This window comes from Cricetulus griseus, assembly GCF_003668045.3.
Source record: "Cricetulus griseus strain 17A/GY chromosome 1 unlocalized genomic scaffold, alternate assembly CriGri-PICRH-1.0 chr1_1, whole genome shotgun sequence".
Classification (NCBI taxonomy): Eukaryota; Metazoa; Chordata; class Mammalia; order Rodentia; family Cricetidae; genus Cricetulus; species Cricetulus griseus.
Genome location: NW_023276807.1, coordinates 251,747,254 through 251,762,799, shown reverse-complemented (window position 1 = coordinate 251,762,799; position 15,546 = coordinate 251,747,254). Strand labels below are relative to the sequence as shown.

The window sequence follows — 15,546 nt, the reverse complement described above, 5'->3', positions numbered from 1 at the left end:
GCTCAGGAGTAATGGAGCCTGTGTGAGGCTCGGAGAATAATGAACGAGCCCAGCATGCTTCCTGCCTAGATGCAGGTGCAGAAATCAGGAGATCATGAATAATACATGGCATGCAGATCAGACGGTAGTTTATGCTACTGGGTGTTTGACTCTGCTACCTGTCTGGCTGCTATATGTGGAAAGAGGCTGGTAGCAGAGGCACTACAATTTAAAAATGGAACTACCCCAAACGCAGCACGTCCTTTTGAAGAAGTGAATTGTAAATGATAGCTGACATGTAATAGTTGTCGGCATTTTGGGATGAAGTAAGCACCTTCAGAGAAAGAACATATTTCTGGATTCCTACTCTGAGTTTAAGAAATGTTACAGTCACTGGGTCATACAGATAATCAGAAGGTTTTTTTTGTGTTTGTTTGTTTTTCTTTTTCCCTAAGATTGCTAAACCATGATGGAAATTATGCATTTAGAGTATTTCATCTAGGATCACCAAATTTTTTTTCGCAAAGACACCAAAGTCTAGAAGGCTTTGTAATTACGGAATAATGAAGCCCAGTCCCCTTCCCCTATGTACACATGAAGTGTAAAATGGGAGGTGATAAGATTCTGTGTTCATACAGCTGCTATGAGGAAGACACAGTTTCTGTGCACTTTCAGGCTTAAGGAGACCAACAGCAAAGGGGTTAAGCATTTAAAGGACTTCATACATAGTAGAGAGTGAATCCTTGGGGCAGATGACTTCTGGAAATGTACTTTAACTCTTAGGACCAGGGCCTCAGCGAGGGGCTCTGCAGTTCTTGACGGTCCCCTGCAGCTTTCCTCTGGTCCGTGGTGACTTTACCTGGTTATCTGGGAAGTCACTTTTGACTCAGATGTTCATCTTGCAGATTCTATTTCAAGAAGGCAAGAAAAATGAGTTTTGTTACCTCTTATGTAAGTCTTAGGTCTCTCTCATCCGTGTATGCACATGTGAGAGACATAAATATGTATCTTGAGGTGCTGCAGTATGAGCGGCCTTTCATTTCTAGCTGAGGCTGATGTCATTTCCGCCAGGCCGCAGTTTGGGCAGATGCCAAGACCAACAGGTGACCCTTGTAGCTGAAGAACAGCAGGAAGTGGGCCTTGCTTGGATGAGGCAGTTCAGCCGAGGGGCTGTCTGGCCTCTCTCCATCTTTCTGCATAATTATCGCCCCCTCCCCCATGCAGAGCAGAAAATCTGTGCAGAGCGGCTCAGCTGCAGCCACCACTGAGAAGCCTGTGAGAAAGGGAATGCTAATCAGAGATGGTAGAGGAAATGCACATCAAGTAAAAAGTGCAATCCAGCTCAGGTTTGGGAAAGATGGCTCCCCTCCCCCCTGCCCCTCCCAAAAGGCTGGCCTGCCATATCTGTTTTGACGTGATTTTTCACTGAGTTGCAGTGAGGGGCTGGAGTTCAAATTGTACCTGGGCTACTGGTTTTAACCAGGCCTTCTGACCATTAAGATCATTTTGTTTCTTCCTGTGTCCTTCCTAGATTCCTTCCCCTTCTCCTCTCCTCCCTCCTCCCTGTGAATAAAAGCAATGTTTGGAGTGTGAAGAGTGAAGATGACTCAAGCGAAAAGAATGACCAGATCTCAGGACTCCTAGGCAAGCAGTCAAAGCAAGCAGTGAGGCACCAGGCAGCTGGGGCATAGCATAATGCTTCCTGGGCCAGTCCTGGGCCAGCCACGATGGAGGATACCAGCAGCTGCTGGAAGCTTTAAGCTCCAGCCCTGTGTAACTCCAACCTGGGAAGCTTAGAATGCTACTTATTTACTTCTATTACCTGGCTAAAGTTTTGGTTTCACTCCTTCCTTAACTCAGATATAAAGCATAAATTCCAGAAAGCCTGTCTGCTGGACATAAGTGTCTACCCTTCCGCCCTGCCCTGTTCACACACACCCCATTCCTGGACACTTGGATGAAGCCTCACTGTTTCCTTGACTTTTACACTCAGTAACGGACTGAAAGTGTGGCCACTTCCCGGTCTCTTTGTGCAGTTTCTATGGGAACCGACATGAGAGGGCTCAGCGAAGGCAGGTATCATGGCCTCCATGCTATTTTATGCACTCTTACCCCCAGGCAAGGATTACATCTTCAGTAACTGTGTCTTCTGCTAAAGGAGTACATTTGTTCATTGAAACCTGTGGTACTGCATTTGGGGACCACAACAGTGAACACCTTCTGCTTTGTTACCTTGGGAGAGATAAAGAAAGAAGCCGTCCAGGTTACAGACACAGGGATTTAATTTCCTCTATTTACTAAGAGATGGTCAAGCTCACAGGAGAGAACAAATGAAGTAAACCAAAGAGCTCATTGATAGAGCGGATACTTCCCGACTTCCCGTTTGCCGTCCATATTATGTTTTCTCGATCACTGACTTCCTTTTGTCTCTCAACAGGGTACATCCATCCCCAGTATCCAGGGTCCGGGGAAACCGAATGAGTAACCAGAAGTTTTCTTGGTGAGTACCCAAGTTAAGTGAGAAACATTCATTAGTTTTTTTTATTGCTGTGGATGTTTTATTTTGTTTATTGAAGCAGTGTCTCATGCATCCCAGACGAGCCTGGAATAAACAAACAAAAACACTGACACAGTTCATTCACCAAAAACACTCTGCCCAGCGTTTTTTCACTAACAGATGTACTCAACTTCCCAAGATGACCCAACTCACCTTTGAAAACAGTGGTTCCCTTTTAAAACATGACTCATTTAATCAGACTATTCTTAGGTGTCACCGTCAGCTTCTCATGAAAAATTCTAGTTAATTAATTTATTTATTAACTTACTAATACATTGCAATTATCATAAAATTAGCAAATTAATAAATAAAATGTATTCATCTTCAGATGTCCTCCCTCCCCTTCTGCCTTGACCTTGATATCTATTGACTTTGAGGAGGTGGGGAGGACTGAATGCAAAGGTCTTGAACAGAACTCTCAATGGAACTCCCCGGAAATAGTGTGAAATTATTTCAGCCACATTTGATAAATGATTCTTTGAAGAGACAACTTAAAGGACTTCAAAATTGTTTTATGTGAAACCAAAAAACTAGATTAATATTGGTTCAAAACTCTACTTCTTTGTATTACTGCACAAAATTAGCCTTTCAATTCATAATACATCATGGGAAAGAAGAAAGAAGGAAAAATGAAGAAACTGAGCCGTGTACTGTTACTTCAAAAAAACGGGTAAAATTCATAGATCTTTGTCTTACTCTTTTAGATTACGCCTAGAACAGGATTTTGATCGGAAACTATGTTTGGTTTTTTTTTTTAATGTGTTAAGATGAGTCACTGAGATTCTACTTCATATTAATGTAATCCCTAAACCAAGATTATTTTTTTTAGGAATACAAATGGCACTTTGAACAGTACCTACCTGGTCAGTTGGCCCCCATTCCCCCAGTAAATCTAATTAGCCCGCACAATAGCCTGGTGCTCTTGGAAAATACTATCTTTGCTTTTTCACAGAGAGGGAAATGGAGGCCAGAGGATGAAGCCTTTTATTTGTGCCCAAAGGTTGGGCATCCCTGATGGTCACTCTCAGTCTTTAAAGCATGATGTCCTCTGTCAGACCTGGAATGATGAGAGAATAACAAAGCCAGGGGATACAGAATGAAAGCAAAGGAGACACAGGTCCAGTGTCAACTCCATAGCAATTGTATTCCTTCTTAGTTGAAAGCACATTATACCAAGGAAACTTTACTCCACGAAGAGGGAACATGAGATGCTCAAGTAAGCAACATGAGCTGAAGATCCTAGAGGACACTGTCAGCCCTGAGGTCCAGTTTCTGCCCCATTGCTCTGAAGGGCTGAATGGGAAAAATCTAGTAGATATTACATTTTCTTTCTCTCCCTTCCCCTTTCTATACAAGAAGCAAAGACAATTTGTTCCTACAGAATTTGTAGCATGTCAGTTGGTTGGTAAGTTTAAACTACTTTTATCTGTAAATAAGTAATCCATGAAAATAACCAAAAGGGATTTTACTACTAGCCCAGAGAAAATTCAGCTCATGTTTATGTAACATTTATTTTTGTCCCAGGCGGTATTACAAGCACTAGATTAGAAAGATAAATAAACCATGGTTTCTATCCTCAGAGGGCTAAGTGCCTTCTAGGGGAGGGGTGTATGCGTTCATGTTACACACGCCGAGAGTGAATGCTCTTAAGTCCTGATAGTCTCCTAACTGCTTCCTGGACCTACCTACATACTGCTATCACATTCATGCTCACGTACATGTCAGATAAGCTTAGATTCTCTAATGCAATGTAGACAATACTCTGTGGACATGTGTTTGCAATTCGGTGTTCAGAATGGCCACCTATCACCTTTATTTAAGACCACCTGGAGAGTTGTAGGAAGGAAGAGAACTAAACATCAACTCCAAAACCTGAGGCTGGATCATAGTGGTAGAGCTCTTGCTGAGCACACTCAAAAGTTCTGGATTTGATTCTCAGTGCTGCAAAAACAAAAGAAGAGAATCCATCCCTGACAAGAAAACTGGGGTAAAGACATATTGTTAGTAGGGAAAACAGAGCTTCTGTGTCCTTTATAGATGAAATCAGACACAGAAGAAGATGAAGACATTTCTAAATTGATTCTAACAGGAGTGCTGATGGATCGACTGTAGAAACTTGTTTGGCCATGCGCTAGCTAAAATGTCTATGATCTATACTGCCTTGAATCTTCCTTAGGTAAATACTGTGACTCTGGTGTAGGGATAAATCACCTGCAAGGAAGGATGCATGAATCACCCAGCATCTACTCCTAGTGAAGTGATAAATGGCTGATACTTGGTTGTGAAATATTGACTATGAAAAAGTCAGAAAGTTTAACTACTTCCCATCTAGCAGTGGTGAGAACGAGCAGGAGATATTTGCTCTCTTCAAAATAGAAGTCGGGGATAATTTGTAGAATTTGATGTCAAGATCATCACAAGCTTGGCTCTGGCTTCCGCTAGAGCCTCAAATAGTATACAGAAGAGTTAAGACCTATGAATTTGTGCATTTGGGTTAGCAAATGCTCCAATCAGTTAAAGCTGTTCATCAAATAAGCAATTAAAATCCATAGAAAATGAAAAGGCTTGAACTTCCTCTGTGGGAGTTAGATAAAACTCCACTCAGGAGGTCCTGGAAGACAATGGCTGTGCCCAACGGGTCCTAAGCCACTGTCTATTACTGAGTAAAGTGAGTTTAAACATTTTTAAGTAGCATTTTCCTACGTGTAATGCTGACACAAGGAAGCATCCACTGGCTACTTTCATGGAATCAGTACTGTGGAGGTGTTAGACCCCCAGAAAACCCAGGTATCCGGGGTCCCTAGCCACGACCTTGATCACCCCAATCACCAGGCAGATTCCAGAGCTTGCTGCAAACTGCATGAGGCTTTATTGTTTTTTTTTAATGAGCTAACCCCATGTTAGCTCAGGTCTTTCACCCACCCCCCATGGTGGATGGCTTGCAAAAGACAGCTCCTAGGGGCTCCTGAGAGATCTTGTAGGGCAGCATAAGGGGAGTTTCGAGGGGTATGCACAGGCTCAGGATTGGTGTGCCTTCCAGGCTTGGAGGGCTTACCCTGTGTTGATTGGCCAACTGGTTGTTATGGCCCATAGGCTCTCCCAGGTGGTTGCTATGCTCTGCGTGTCATTGCTGTGCACTTGTCCATAAAGTACACCCAGGGTTGTAAAGCATAGTGCTACCAGCTAACTTCTGATTGGTTCCTTGTCACGAGGCAGGCACCTAACCTCTAGTGACTAAGACAAGGTCATAGCAAGCACGTGTTACTGTCATGGCTGCCGAAATGGGGGGCTGATCCCTTCAGAGATGAAGAAACATGTGGGCAGGAATGTCTTTCCAAAGCAAACAACATCTGCCAAAGCCAAAAGAAAATGCATTAACACTGTGAACACACCCAGAGAGGAACCAGAGCACCAGTGCGCTTCTGGGTCCCATGACATATGTTAGGATGCAGCCAGGTTTGAGCTACATGTTAACTTTCATGGAGTCAGGAAAGGCAGGGCTCTTACAAGGATAGAAATATAACTGTAAAGAAGGTCTGGTCATTGTATGATTCATGTCATAAAGACCCAGCTGAGGGAAGCAGACTGGCCCAGATACAAGCTCCATCCTCCTCACAGCCACCAACCACGCTGTGGAGTAGTCGATGATTGGGACATTGTTAACCCTTTGGGCTGCAGGTGTGTGAATTTCTCAGTATCACAAATTGGACCTCTCCTCTGTGTTTCACTATTGCCCCATGCAAGGAGGTGTCAGTAAACTGTTACTGGACTAAGAAAAAAACCATTTTCCTTTTACTACCATCTCTTAAATTCGTTGGCATGGACCCTGTCATCTTAGCTAACAACCAAGAGGCTTTTATAAGAAAAGTGAAGACAGGTTAATGAACACATTCCCTGTACATTCATGGGGGAATATGTCCAGATAAGTGGCTCTGAATGTGTGCACTTTGGAACTCAGGCTTCCGTAGTATCTATAGCATCTTACCAGAGGGGGTTTTTGTTTGTTTGTTTTGTTTGAAGAGGTGATGATACAAAGAGAGAGGACTTTGGGCTTCTAGGGAAGGCAAGTTATGGGATGATGTGTATGTAGGGGACTCTAATGCAAGGGGAAGTGCTTAAGTGGGTTCTACCAGTGTCATCCCTGGATTAGCGCAAGTTGTCTCTCCTGGTTGAAATAACCCTGTTCTTCTGAGCAGATAGGGAGTACAGAGAGATTTTCTCAAATATGCTTTGTAAGATTTACTTGTGTGTGTGTGTGTGTGTGTGTGTGTGTGTGTGTGTGTGTGTGTGTGTGTGTGTGCAGGCATCCATAGAGAACCGACGACACTCTCTGGCCTTTCAAGCTGGACTTACAGGCTACTGTGAGCCACCCAACATGGGTACTGGATCCAAACCTGGGTCCTCTGGAAGAGCAGCAAATGCTCTTAACATACTTAACGGTCTCTCCAGCCTGTGTCTGCTTTTCATCTCCCTTGTGTCATGTGGATTCTTATGCATCTGCTTTTTTTCATCTGCCTTGTGTAACAGGGATTCTTTTGCTGAACTGCTATATGTTAAGGTATCTTGCTCTGATACCTTTCACTGTATAAATCTTCTTTCAGAATGTTTACTTTCCTCTCTTGGACATGGTAACACAAGGAAAACAAATTTGCAATCTTTCATGCAAATGGGGATAGTTCCCTATTAAAACACTGAATGTGAAGTTAGATTTTCACTCATTATAGACATTTTTGCTAGAAGATTTATCAAATTCACAGCAAAGTGGCCATTTCCAAGACTGATTTCCACCATTATGTTTTCAAAGGTACAATACAAATCTGGGATCTGTGTGTTTGGGTGTGTGTGTTGGTACGATGGTACCAGGAGGGTTCTGTGTGGATTTTTGTGAAGTAGACACCAGAGTTGGTTGAGAGCTGCAGATGCTTTTAAGATGTGGTGAATGTTCCCCAAGGCAAACATCTCTGTGTATGCTCGACCTTCCCTTTTCACATGTTCTTCTCCTTCTGTTTTCGCCCCACCCTGTCCTGTTCCTAAAGGTTTAAAAGACCTGGAAATTTGTCATTATTTGGGAATGGCAGTGGTTCAACAGACTCTCTGGAACTTATGCCAAGAGTCATTGCATGCACTGGACCTGGGCTCACATAACAGAGAACTTTCTGCTGACATAGAAAAATGAAACATTTCTTCCCATTGGTTGAAATTGTCCTCAGTAAAGCAGAAGTAGTTTTCTCTACTGGATGTCCCTGTCACCATCTCAATTATGATTTCTCTCTTACCAGTATGCCTGAGATTGTAGAGACATGGGGAAGTCCCTTTTATAGTCCCAGTTTTAATAGTTTCCAGCCAAATTATGCATTCTGGATTGAGTCACATTTACCATTTGAATGTTGACAAATGTATGTCACAAGATTTTGTAGAGGGCAGGAAGTTCCTGTTCTCACTTGAATGTTTTACTGTTGGGGATGTGTTACAGTAAGCTTAAATATTTATATACATGCAGTTGCAAAATGTTACCACTGTCTTCAAGGATTCTCCGAGAGGGATAAAACTCTGGTGCTTTTACACCATAAAAATAAGATGAGTCTCTCTGGTCTAAACTTTTTCCCATAATAGAGGAAGCCACCGAGGCTGTTGCTATGAGAAACCACTCAGAAATCTGGTTAAAACCAGCCATTTAAGGAGAGACAAGCTATTTGCACATTGCAGATTCTGAGGAGTCAGCATCAGCAGCTCTGGGAACCCATCACATTGCACATGAAGTAATGGGAGACCCAATATGGAGATGGAATATTGCGAACCTGGGTGTAAATCCAAGTCCCAACTCACCTGTCCAGAAGTCTTTCCACCATGTGGCCGCTGTCCACCGACTTGAAAATGAGAGAATTCTCAACATTATGTAACATCAGTGCATTACAAATGGAGCAGAAGGCTTTGCCTAGAAAGTTCCCACCAGTGTAATGTCTGGCTATCAATAGAAGCAGGGAGGACAAAGCCATAGCTGCTCTCAATGTAGAGTAGCAAATGGTCCTGTAAATGGGCCACAATGATGTACCACCAAACCTATTTGCACTTTCACCCAGTTTCCAAAACAATGAATGTCGCTAGGGAAAACAACATCCCAAACCCTTCCAAATACACCCCTCTTTAAAAAACAAAAGTTTCAATACAGGCTCATATATCTCTAGTTGTCAATTTACTTATGTTTATTTAGTTATTTTGGCCACAAGTTGACCTCATACTCTCTGGCCTTGAACCCCCAATCATCCTGTTGGAGTTACTGGCATATACCAACATATCTGACTTCGTTAATTCTTCATAACTTCGGCAACCTCTTAAAATTTAGCTTGGTGATCATCATGTGTAGTTAAATTCTGTGTTTAAAAAAACAAGAACAGCAGCAGCTTTGGTCTAATTTCCTTAAATTCTCTTATTACTTAGACTTTCAGCAAAAGACCTTCATGATAAAAGCAATGGTTCTCATTCCTGCTGTGTCAGCTGATTTGGTCTCTAATATCTCTTTAGCCACAGTAAAGATGATGTGGGAAAGAAATTAAGCTAGGTTATTTTCTATAGTTATTTCCTTAATTATATGAGACTCGGAGCCCTAAGATCATGCTGAGCCATGAAAGTCACCAGTTCTGAGGGTTTTTGTTGGTCGTGTTGGTCTTGTTTGGTTGTTTTGTTTTTCTGTTAAAAATGTGTTTTGCTTTCATCAGCCTCCAGCTCAGAACCATATATAAACGTTATACTGGAGACCTGCTGTATGGACATGTAGGGCACATCAGGTTATGCTCACAATCCTTGTTGACTCATGGCATCTGGTCAGCACTGTACCCAGTGTAAGTACAGGGTATAGGACTAGCAGGTATAGGACTATCAAGTAATAGGACTGCCAAGGTACAAGATTACTGGGTATAGGACTATCAAGATAATACATCTGTCTCACACTGACTTGAGTGAACCTGCAAGACATTAATTTGTGTGCTCTTAAAGCAGTTGTTCATTTCTCATGCTTGTTGACTTTTTTGTATGATTGTTATTTGGGGGGTATTTCTTATATAGGAATGAGTGTCTAATCTTCACATAACCATGATTCACACCTGAAAGCTAACTATGCTGCTGCTGCTACCTACTGAATTTGAAATTACATCACGTTGCTGTCCTCTGTCATAATTCTTGCCCTCTTAGGCTTGCTCCAATGTTAAATTTTATGATAAACAATGTCTGAACAATGCAATCTGAACACGGGGAGTTAGTAATATATACAATGCAGAAAATAATGTGTTGCAAAATGGAAATAGTATGTGTATTATTCTATATAATGGCAACATGTGGGCAGTGAGTCAGGGTCTCATGTAGCCCAGGCTAACCTAGATCTTGTGTAGCTAAGGCTACCTTGACATTAAAGTCTTCCTCCTGTAAAATTCAGGGATTGCAGGCTGCACCATGATGCCTGACCGAGAAACTTATTCCTTCATCATAATATTCAACAGATATATTTGCATAAAACTTTGGTCATTGCTAACAAACTAGAGTTATGCTCCATGTAAGTATTTGAGAGAAAAACAACTAAAATGAGAAGTCAATCAAAACTCTTAATGTGTCTATGAATATCCTGGAAATAGTGCTTGCAGTAATAACTCCAAAAGGCTTACCAGTAAGGGAGTTCTGTGTGCTAGACTTTTTGTCTTGAGCTGCATCTACCAAACCTTTTTGCAATGTCCTCTTTTTACACACAGAAGATTCTCTGTGGGCACAAGGACAGCAAAGTGATCACTTTATCTGACCACTAGTTGCTTATAACATTTCTTAATTATTTCCTTAAAACTAATTATCATATATCTTGGCATAGCAAGCATCCTAATAATATGTATCTTTTAATGTCTTAAAATGGCTATAGATGATATGTTGATCAAAATATTTACAGCAACTAAGTATCTTGGTCCCAGTTATATGAATTCACAGCTAATAAGCTGCCCATTCCGCTGGGATCCACTCTCTATTCTGCTGGAACCCGCTCTCTGTTCTGCTGAGATCAATTCTCTATTCTGATGGAATCCACTGCCCTTTCTGCTGGAACCCACTGCCCATTCTGATGGAATCCACTTTCTGTTCTGCTGTAATCCACTCTTTAGTCTGCTAAAATCAATTCTCTATTCTGATGGAATCCACTGCCCTTTCTGCTGGAACCCACTGCCCATTCTGATGGAATCCACTTTCTGTTCTGCTGTAATCCACTCTTTAGTCTGCTAAAATCAATTCTCTATTCTGCTGGAGTCCACTGCCCTTTCCGCTGGAACCCACTGCCCATTCTGATGGAATCCACTTTCTGTTCTGCTGTAATCCACTCTTTAGTCTGCTAAAATCAATTCTCTATTCTGCTGGAATCCACTGCCCTTTCTGCTGGAACCCACTGCCCATTCTGATGGAATCCACTTTCTGTTCTGCTGTAATCCACTCTTTAGTCTGCTAAAATCAATTCTCTATTCTGCTGGAGTCCACTGCCCTTTCCGCTGGAATCCACTCTCTATTCTGCTGGAATCCACTCTTTATTCTGCTGGAATCCACTCTCTATTCTGCTAGAATTCAATATCCATCATTCTGGAATCCACTGTCCATATTAATGGAATTCACTGTCCATTCTCTATTCTGGGTAAGTCAGCATCTCTTTCTAAGTTTTCATTCATTTAGCCTGACTTAACTGATGGGGGAACTTGGGGGACACAAGAAGAGGATAAAGTGAAAAGGAAAGCAGATCAGGGACACAGGAATCAGAGCAAGCAGTTTAAGTCCAACAGAAGGTCTTATTAGAATGCCTCAGACCCTGAGAGCCTCAGCTGCAGCTCTTTCCCAGTGTCCTCAAACTCAGCCATACTGGCAATCAGATCACGGATGATGGGTTTCACACTGGGTTGTGTGCAGTCCTTGGCCAAGGTAGAGAGGGCCTGGGAATTGACAGGACTAAGACTATTCTAGGAGGGTAGAGGAAGGGAAGGGGAAGGAAGGGGAGGGGAGGGAAGGGGAAGGAAGGGGAAGGGAAGGGAAGGGAAGGGAAGGGAAGGGAAGGGAAGGGAAGGGAAGGGAAGGGAAGGGAAGGGAAGGGAAGGGAAGGGAAGGGAAGGGAAGGCAAAGAGTTGTTTCCTGAAGGAAAAATGACCTGGGTGACAAGCCAGGCAGAAGACTCCTTGCAGCACCTTTGGATTTCCCTCCTGTTCAAAACTAGAAGCGACCACGAAGGAAAGAAGCCCCAGAGATAGGAATTTTAACTTAAATGCTTTGCCTTGGAGGTGGCAATCTCTCGTCTTTTCTCTGATACCAGGATACTCTATCATCAATAGCTAAAGTAGATTATTTTCTCACGTGTTACTCTCAGTTATTCAATAGCCAGGACGTAAGGATGCTCTTTCAAAATACATGCAGACCCTTCCTCACTGAGCTCAGTGTTTCATCCTCATAAGCCTTCTCACTAACATCCAACTTCGAATCACATATTCAAGAATGCCTTCTCTAAGTGCAAAACACACTGTGTTGACAGTAAAATAGGCAGACAACAGCAGAGCTTCCTGGGAGGCGCTGCAAGCATGAGTCCATAAGCGTGCGTCCTGGCATATATTTGCCTTTAAACTCCTACACTTCAGTTTTTCCCTCTTGTCAGTCAGTGAATGTCTAGCCCAAACTATCGCAATGCTGTCTTAGCCATGTGCTTAACAGATCGTACTTTTCTGTGGAGCACCTTGAAGGAAAGTGCTTCATAAATCGGGCTTTTTAGCAATGGTCATATCTCAGCTTTATACAGGAGCAATCTTTTTCCTACCACCCCACTGAGTCATTGGCATGTCTAGCATTTATTACAGCCCCACTGAGGCTATAGTTTAGTCCAGTTCTCTTGGACATTTCTTAACTCCAACAATTTGGAATCCTGAGCCTATAGGTATGTTCAGGACTGAATATGGTTCAATACAGTCAGTAAATGTGTGTTCCAGAAAGGGTACGTACATGTCACACTTAAGCAGAATGCAAACTTATAGGGAGGAATGCAGTATTTACTTGGGTTTACCCAGAATGGCAGTCCTCTGTGTCCCCGTCATTGTGTGAACATTAGAGCTAATTTCCTGAGGTATAAAATGTAGAGCGCATTTATAAACGGCCATGACAACTTGCATCCAGTGAAAGAGCAATGATTTAATCACCCATAGGATGACATTACTATTTTTGCAAAATAGAAATCTCTTCAATTCTATCTGTTTTCCCATACCTCTAATCATTCCTCAATAGTCTGCTAAGAAAGAGAAATACTATTTGTTGTTGGAATGGAGAAAGAAAACACACTACTGTTACTTGTCACTTTAGACCTGAATTGTTTTGTGGTGTTAGCAGAACCCTGTAGCTTGACTAAAGAATGGACTGATGTTCTTTAGTGAAAGTGATTTACAGTAATCTTCCCCAAACTGCATAGTATTTACTTGTGAAAGACAAGGAAGTGTGGAATTACATTGGCGAGAGGAAACAAAGGCTGCAGGCAGCCATGTTAAGAACAGAAGAGAGATGCTACCACCTAGAGGTGAAACTTGGTACTGCTGAGAGTACAGTCAAGACATTGATGTCATACAACCTTAAAACCAAAAGGCTGTCTAGGGACTTGTGCCCAGCTCTCAACAGGACTGGACTCAGTTGCCCTCTGGCCTCCATTAAAACTGGGCCAGTATTCCTCATAAGATTGTACTGGCTCTGTGCTTTTGATTTTCTGTTTTTGCTCTCTGCAGCCACATCCCTGTTCGTGCAGTTCTAACTCACTGAAAGTCTCCGTCCTCCACAATGAGTTCTGAGCTGTTTGGAAGCTCCTGGGAAATGTCTTTCCACATTCTAAGCTGTCTTATAAAAACACTATCCCAGGATTTTCACTAGTCATGCTCTTGCTTCTCATCAAACTGTCACTGATGCACTTTTACTTCTTCACAAAACCAGCAGGACACAGGGTCAACCTGTTTGGTGAGAGCAGAGGGTCCTGGGAACACCATCAAGAGGAGGGGACCTAAGCCTCACCTGAGTTATGTGAAAACCTACAAAGTCGCTGCATGTGGTGGTGCTTGCCCGTGACCCAAGCATTTAGGAGGAAGAGGCAGGGGCATCCAGGTGTGTGAGGCCAGTCTATTCTACATGAGACTGTCTCAAAAGCTAAAAATAAAAAGAAATACAGCAACAGACCATACAAACAAAAAGCCCGGCAAACAAATGTCGTGCACTCTCTAAAGCAACATAGTTTGGACCATTGTCATTTTTGGTTCCAATTAAAAAAAAAAAAAACAGTTGGGATCTTTTACATAGAAAATGTTTCTAGATGAAGACACTCAGTCTGCCAGAACCTTTGTGCTGTCACATTGAGCATGCCGTCCTCTTCTTGATGTGTCTGACATATTGCACACACCCCAGGGGACACATTTCTCACCATCTTCATGGGAAGGTGCCTGCCTGAATACTACAGCCAAACACATTGGCATGGAAAAGTGAGATAAAGAAAAAAAAAAAAGCTAACGAGAAAATGTGTGTGAGCTTACACTTCGCTCTCCAGTCCTGAACAAGAGATTGGACTAAACATTGTTAATATCATGGTGATGCTTTACAGGGCCCAGAGCTGTTCCAAAGCACCAGAAGACACCCTCAATATCCTGTAGCAAATGGGGAGGGTAACCCTGCTGTTGGTTCTATGTTTCTGTTAGACCCTTCTGGTTTGCAGAGGGCCTTCATGGAATCCCATCTCTGCCTAGTGGCCACTTAGGGCTCTAACTAGATTGCCTCTTTTTATTTTCACCTGCCTGTATTTAAAATTCTAACCTACAGCTTAAGGCTTTTATTCTAACTCACTTAATAAACACGATCACTTTGGAAAGCTCCTTAAAGCTCTTGCTCTGCTTTCTAGGGTTGTGGTTGTGTTTGACTCAATACCGTTGTTAATCTCCAGGTGATTTCTACTCATTCCCTTTTAAGTTATGTGCCTGAGCCGTTTAGCTTTCTGTATTCTGGTGGCACTGTATTTACCAGGAAAAATCAAACTCCTGTTCTTATGGAGGTCACCATATTGGCTTGCCTGGTGAGGATAAGCATCCCAACGAAAATGTGACAAAGATGTGACTAGAGCCATGGAAACAACCGCGCAGATTCAATTAAAACAGACTTCGTGAAGGGTGAAGTGTGGGTGTGCCCAGTAACTAGAGGGAAGAAAGGGGCAGCTGCACTTGGGTCTGAGGACTGAAGGTTACTCCAGGTGTTTGAAAAGTCTCCCGAAGAGGTGGAGGAACTGGAGCCCACTTGGAAACTTCAAGTCATTAAAACAAGCAGGACAAAGTCAGAGGGGTTGGGCGTAGGCAGTGGGGCATGGCTAGGTTCTGAACACACGTGAGGTGATTACATCGCTGCATTGTTGGTGCTTTGCCATTTGGGGACACTATGTATGAGTGGAAGCAGGGAGATGAGTGGGGAGGCTTTGGTTGTGGCTGGCTGGGGGATGAGTTGTTCTTTCAGGGTCTTCAGGAGAATCCATGGACACAGCAGTGGGTGACGTTAGGGTTTGGCCACAAGGCAGTGTCAGTGGCATTTGCTGCTGCAAAGAAGTAAATAGAAGAGAAGAATCTAGGGTGATGCCCAGCTTGTATTTTATGTGAGCAACTTGCCATGGTGGCTGGGAGCTTTGGAGGAGAGCAAGAGGCTGTGGGTGGAAATGCTAGCACGCTTAGTGTAGGAATGGTATATTCCAGGGTATTTGTATGTATGTGTCTGAACTGGAGGATAAGGGATGAAGACTTTTTTTTTTACGTCAACTGGTGGATCTGAAATTGTAGAGACCAAGCCACAAATGCCTGCAGGTAAATCTCACTGATGCTGCTCTGGTATGCCAGAGGCAACCTGTATGTGTGCTTGATATCCAAGGCTGGTAGGTTTCTTCGTGTGTCTTTGCCCCTCAGCAAACTGTCCACACCCAGGAAGAGCAGAAGTGCTCAAAATCAGAAAGTCGT

General features: G+C 42.8%; 1 protein-coding gene across 1 annotated transcript in view; it reads left to right on the top strand.

Moving 5' to 3' along the window:
• Nucleotides 1–15,546, top strand: part of Klf12 (Kruppel like factor 12) — a 154,081-nt gene that overhangs the window by 77,044 nt on the left and 61,491 nt on the right. The window contains exon 4 of the mRNA XM_035453119.1: nt 2,417–2,479. Within this exon, the coding sequence (XP_035309010.1) occupies nt 2,417–2,479 (63 nt within the window). The remainder of the gene's footprint in view (nt 1–2,416; nt 2,480–15,546) is intronic.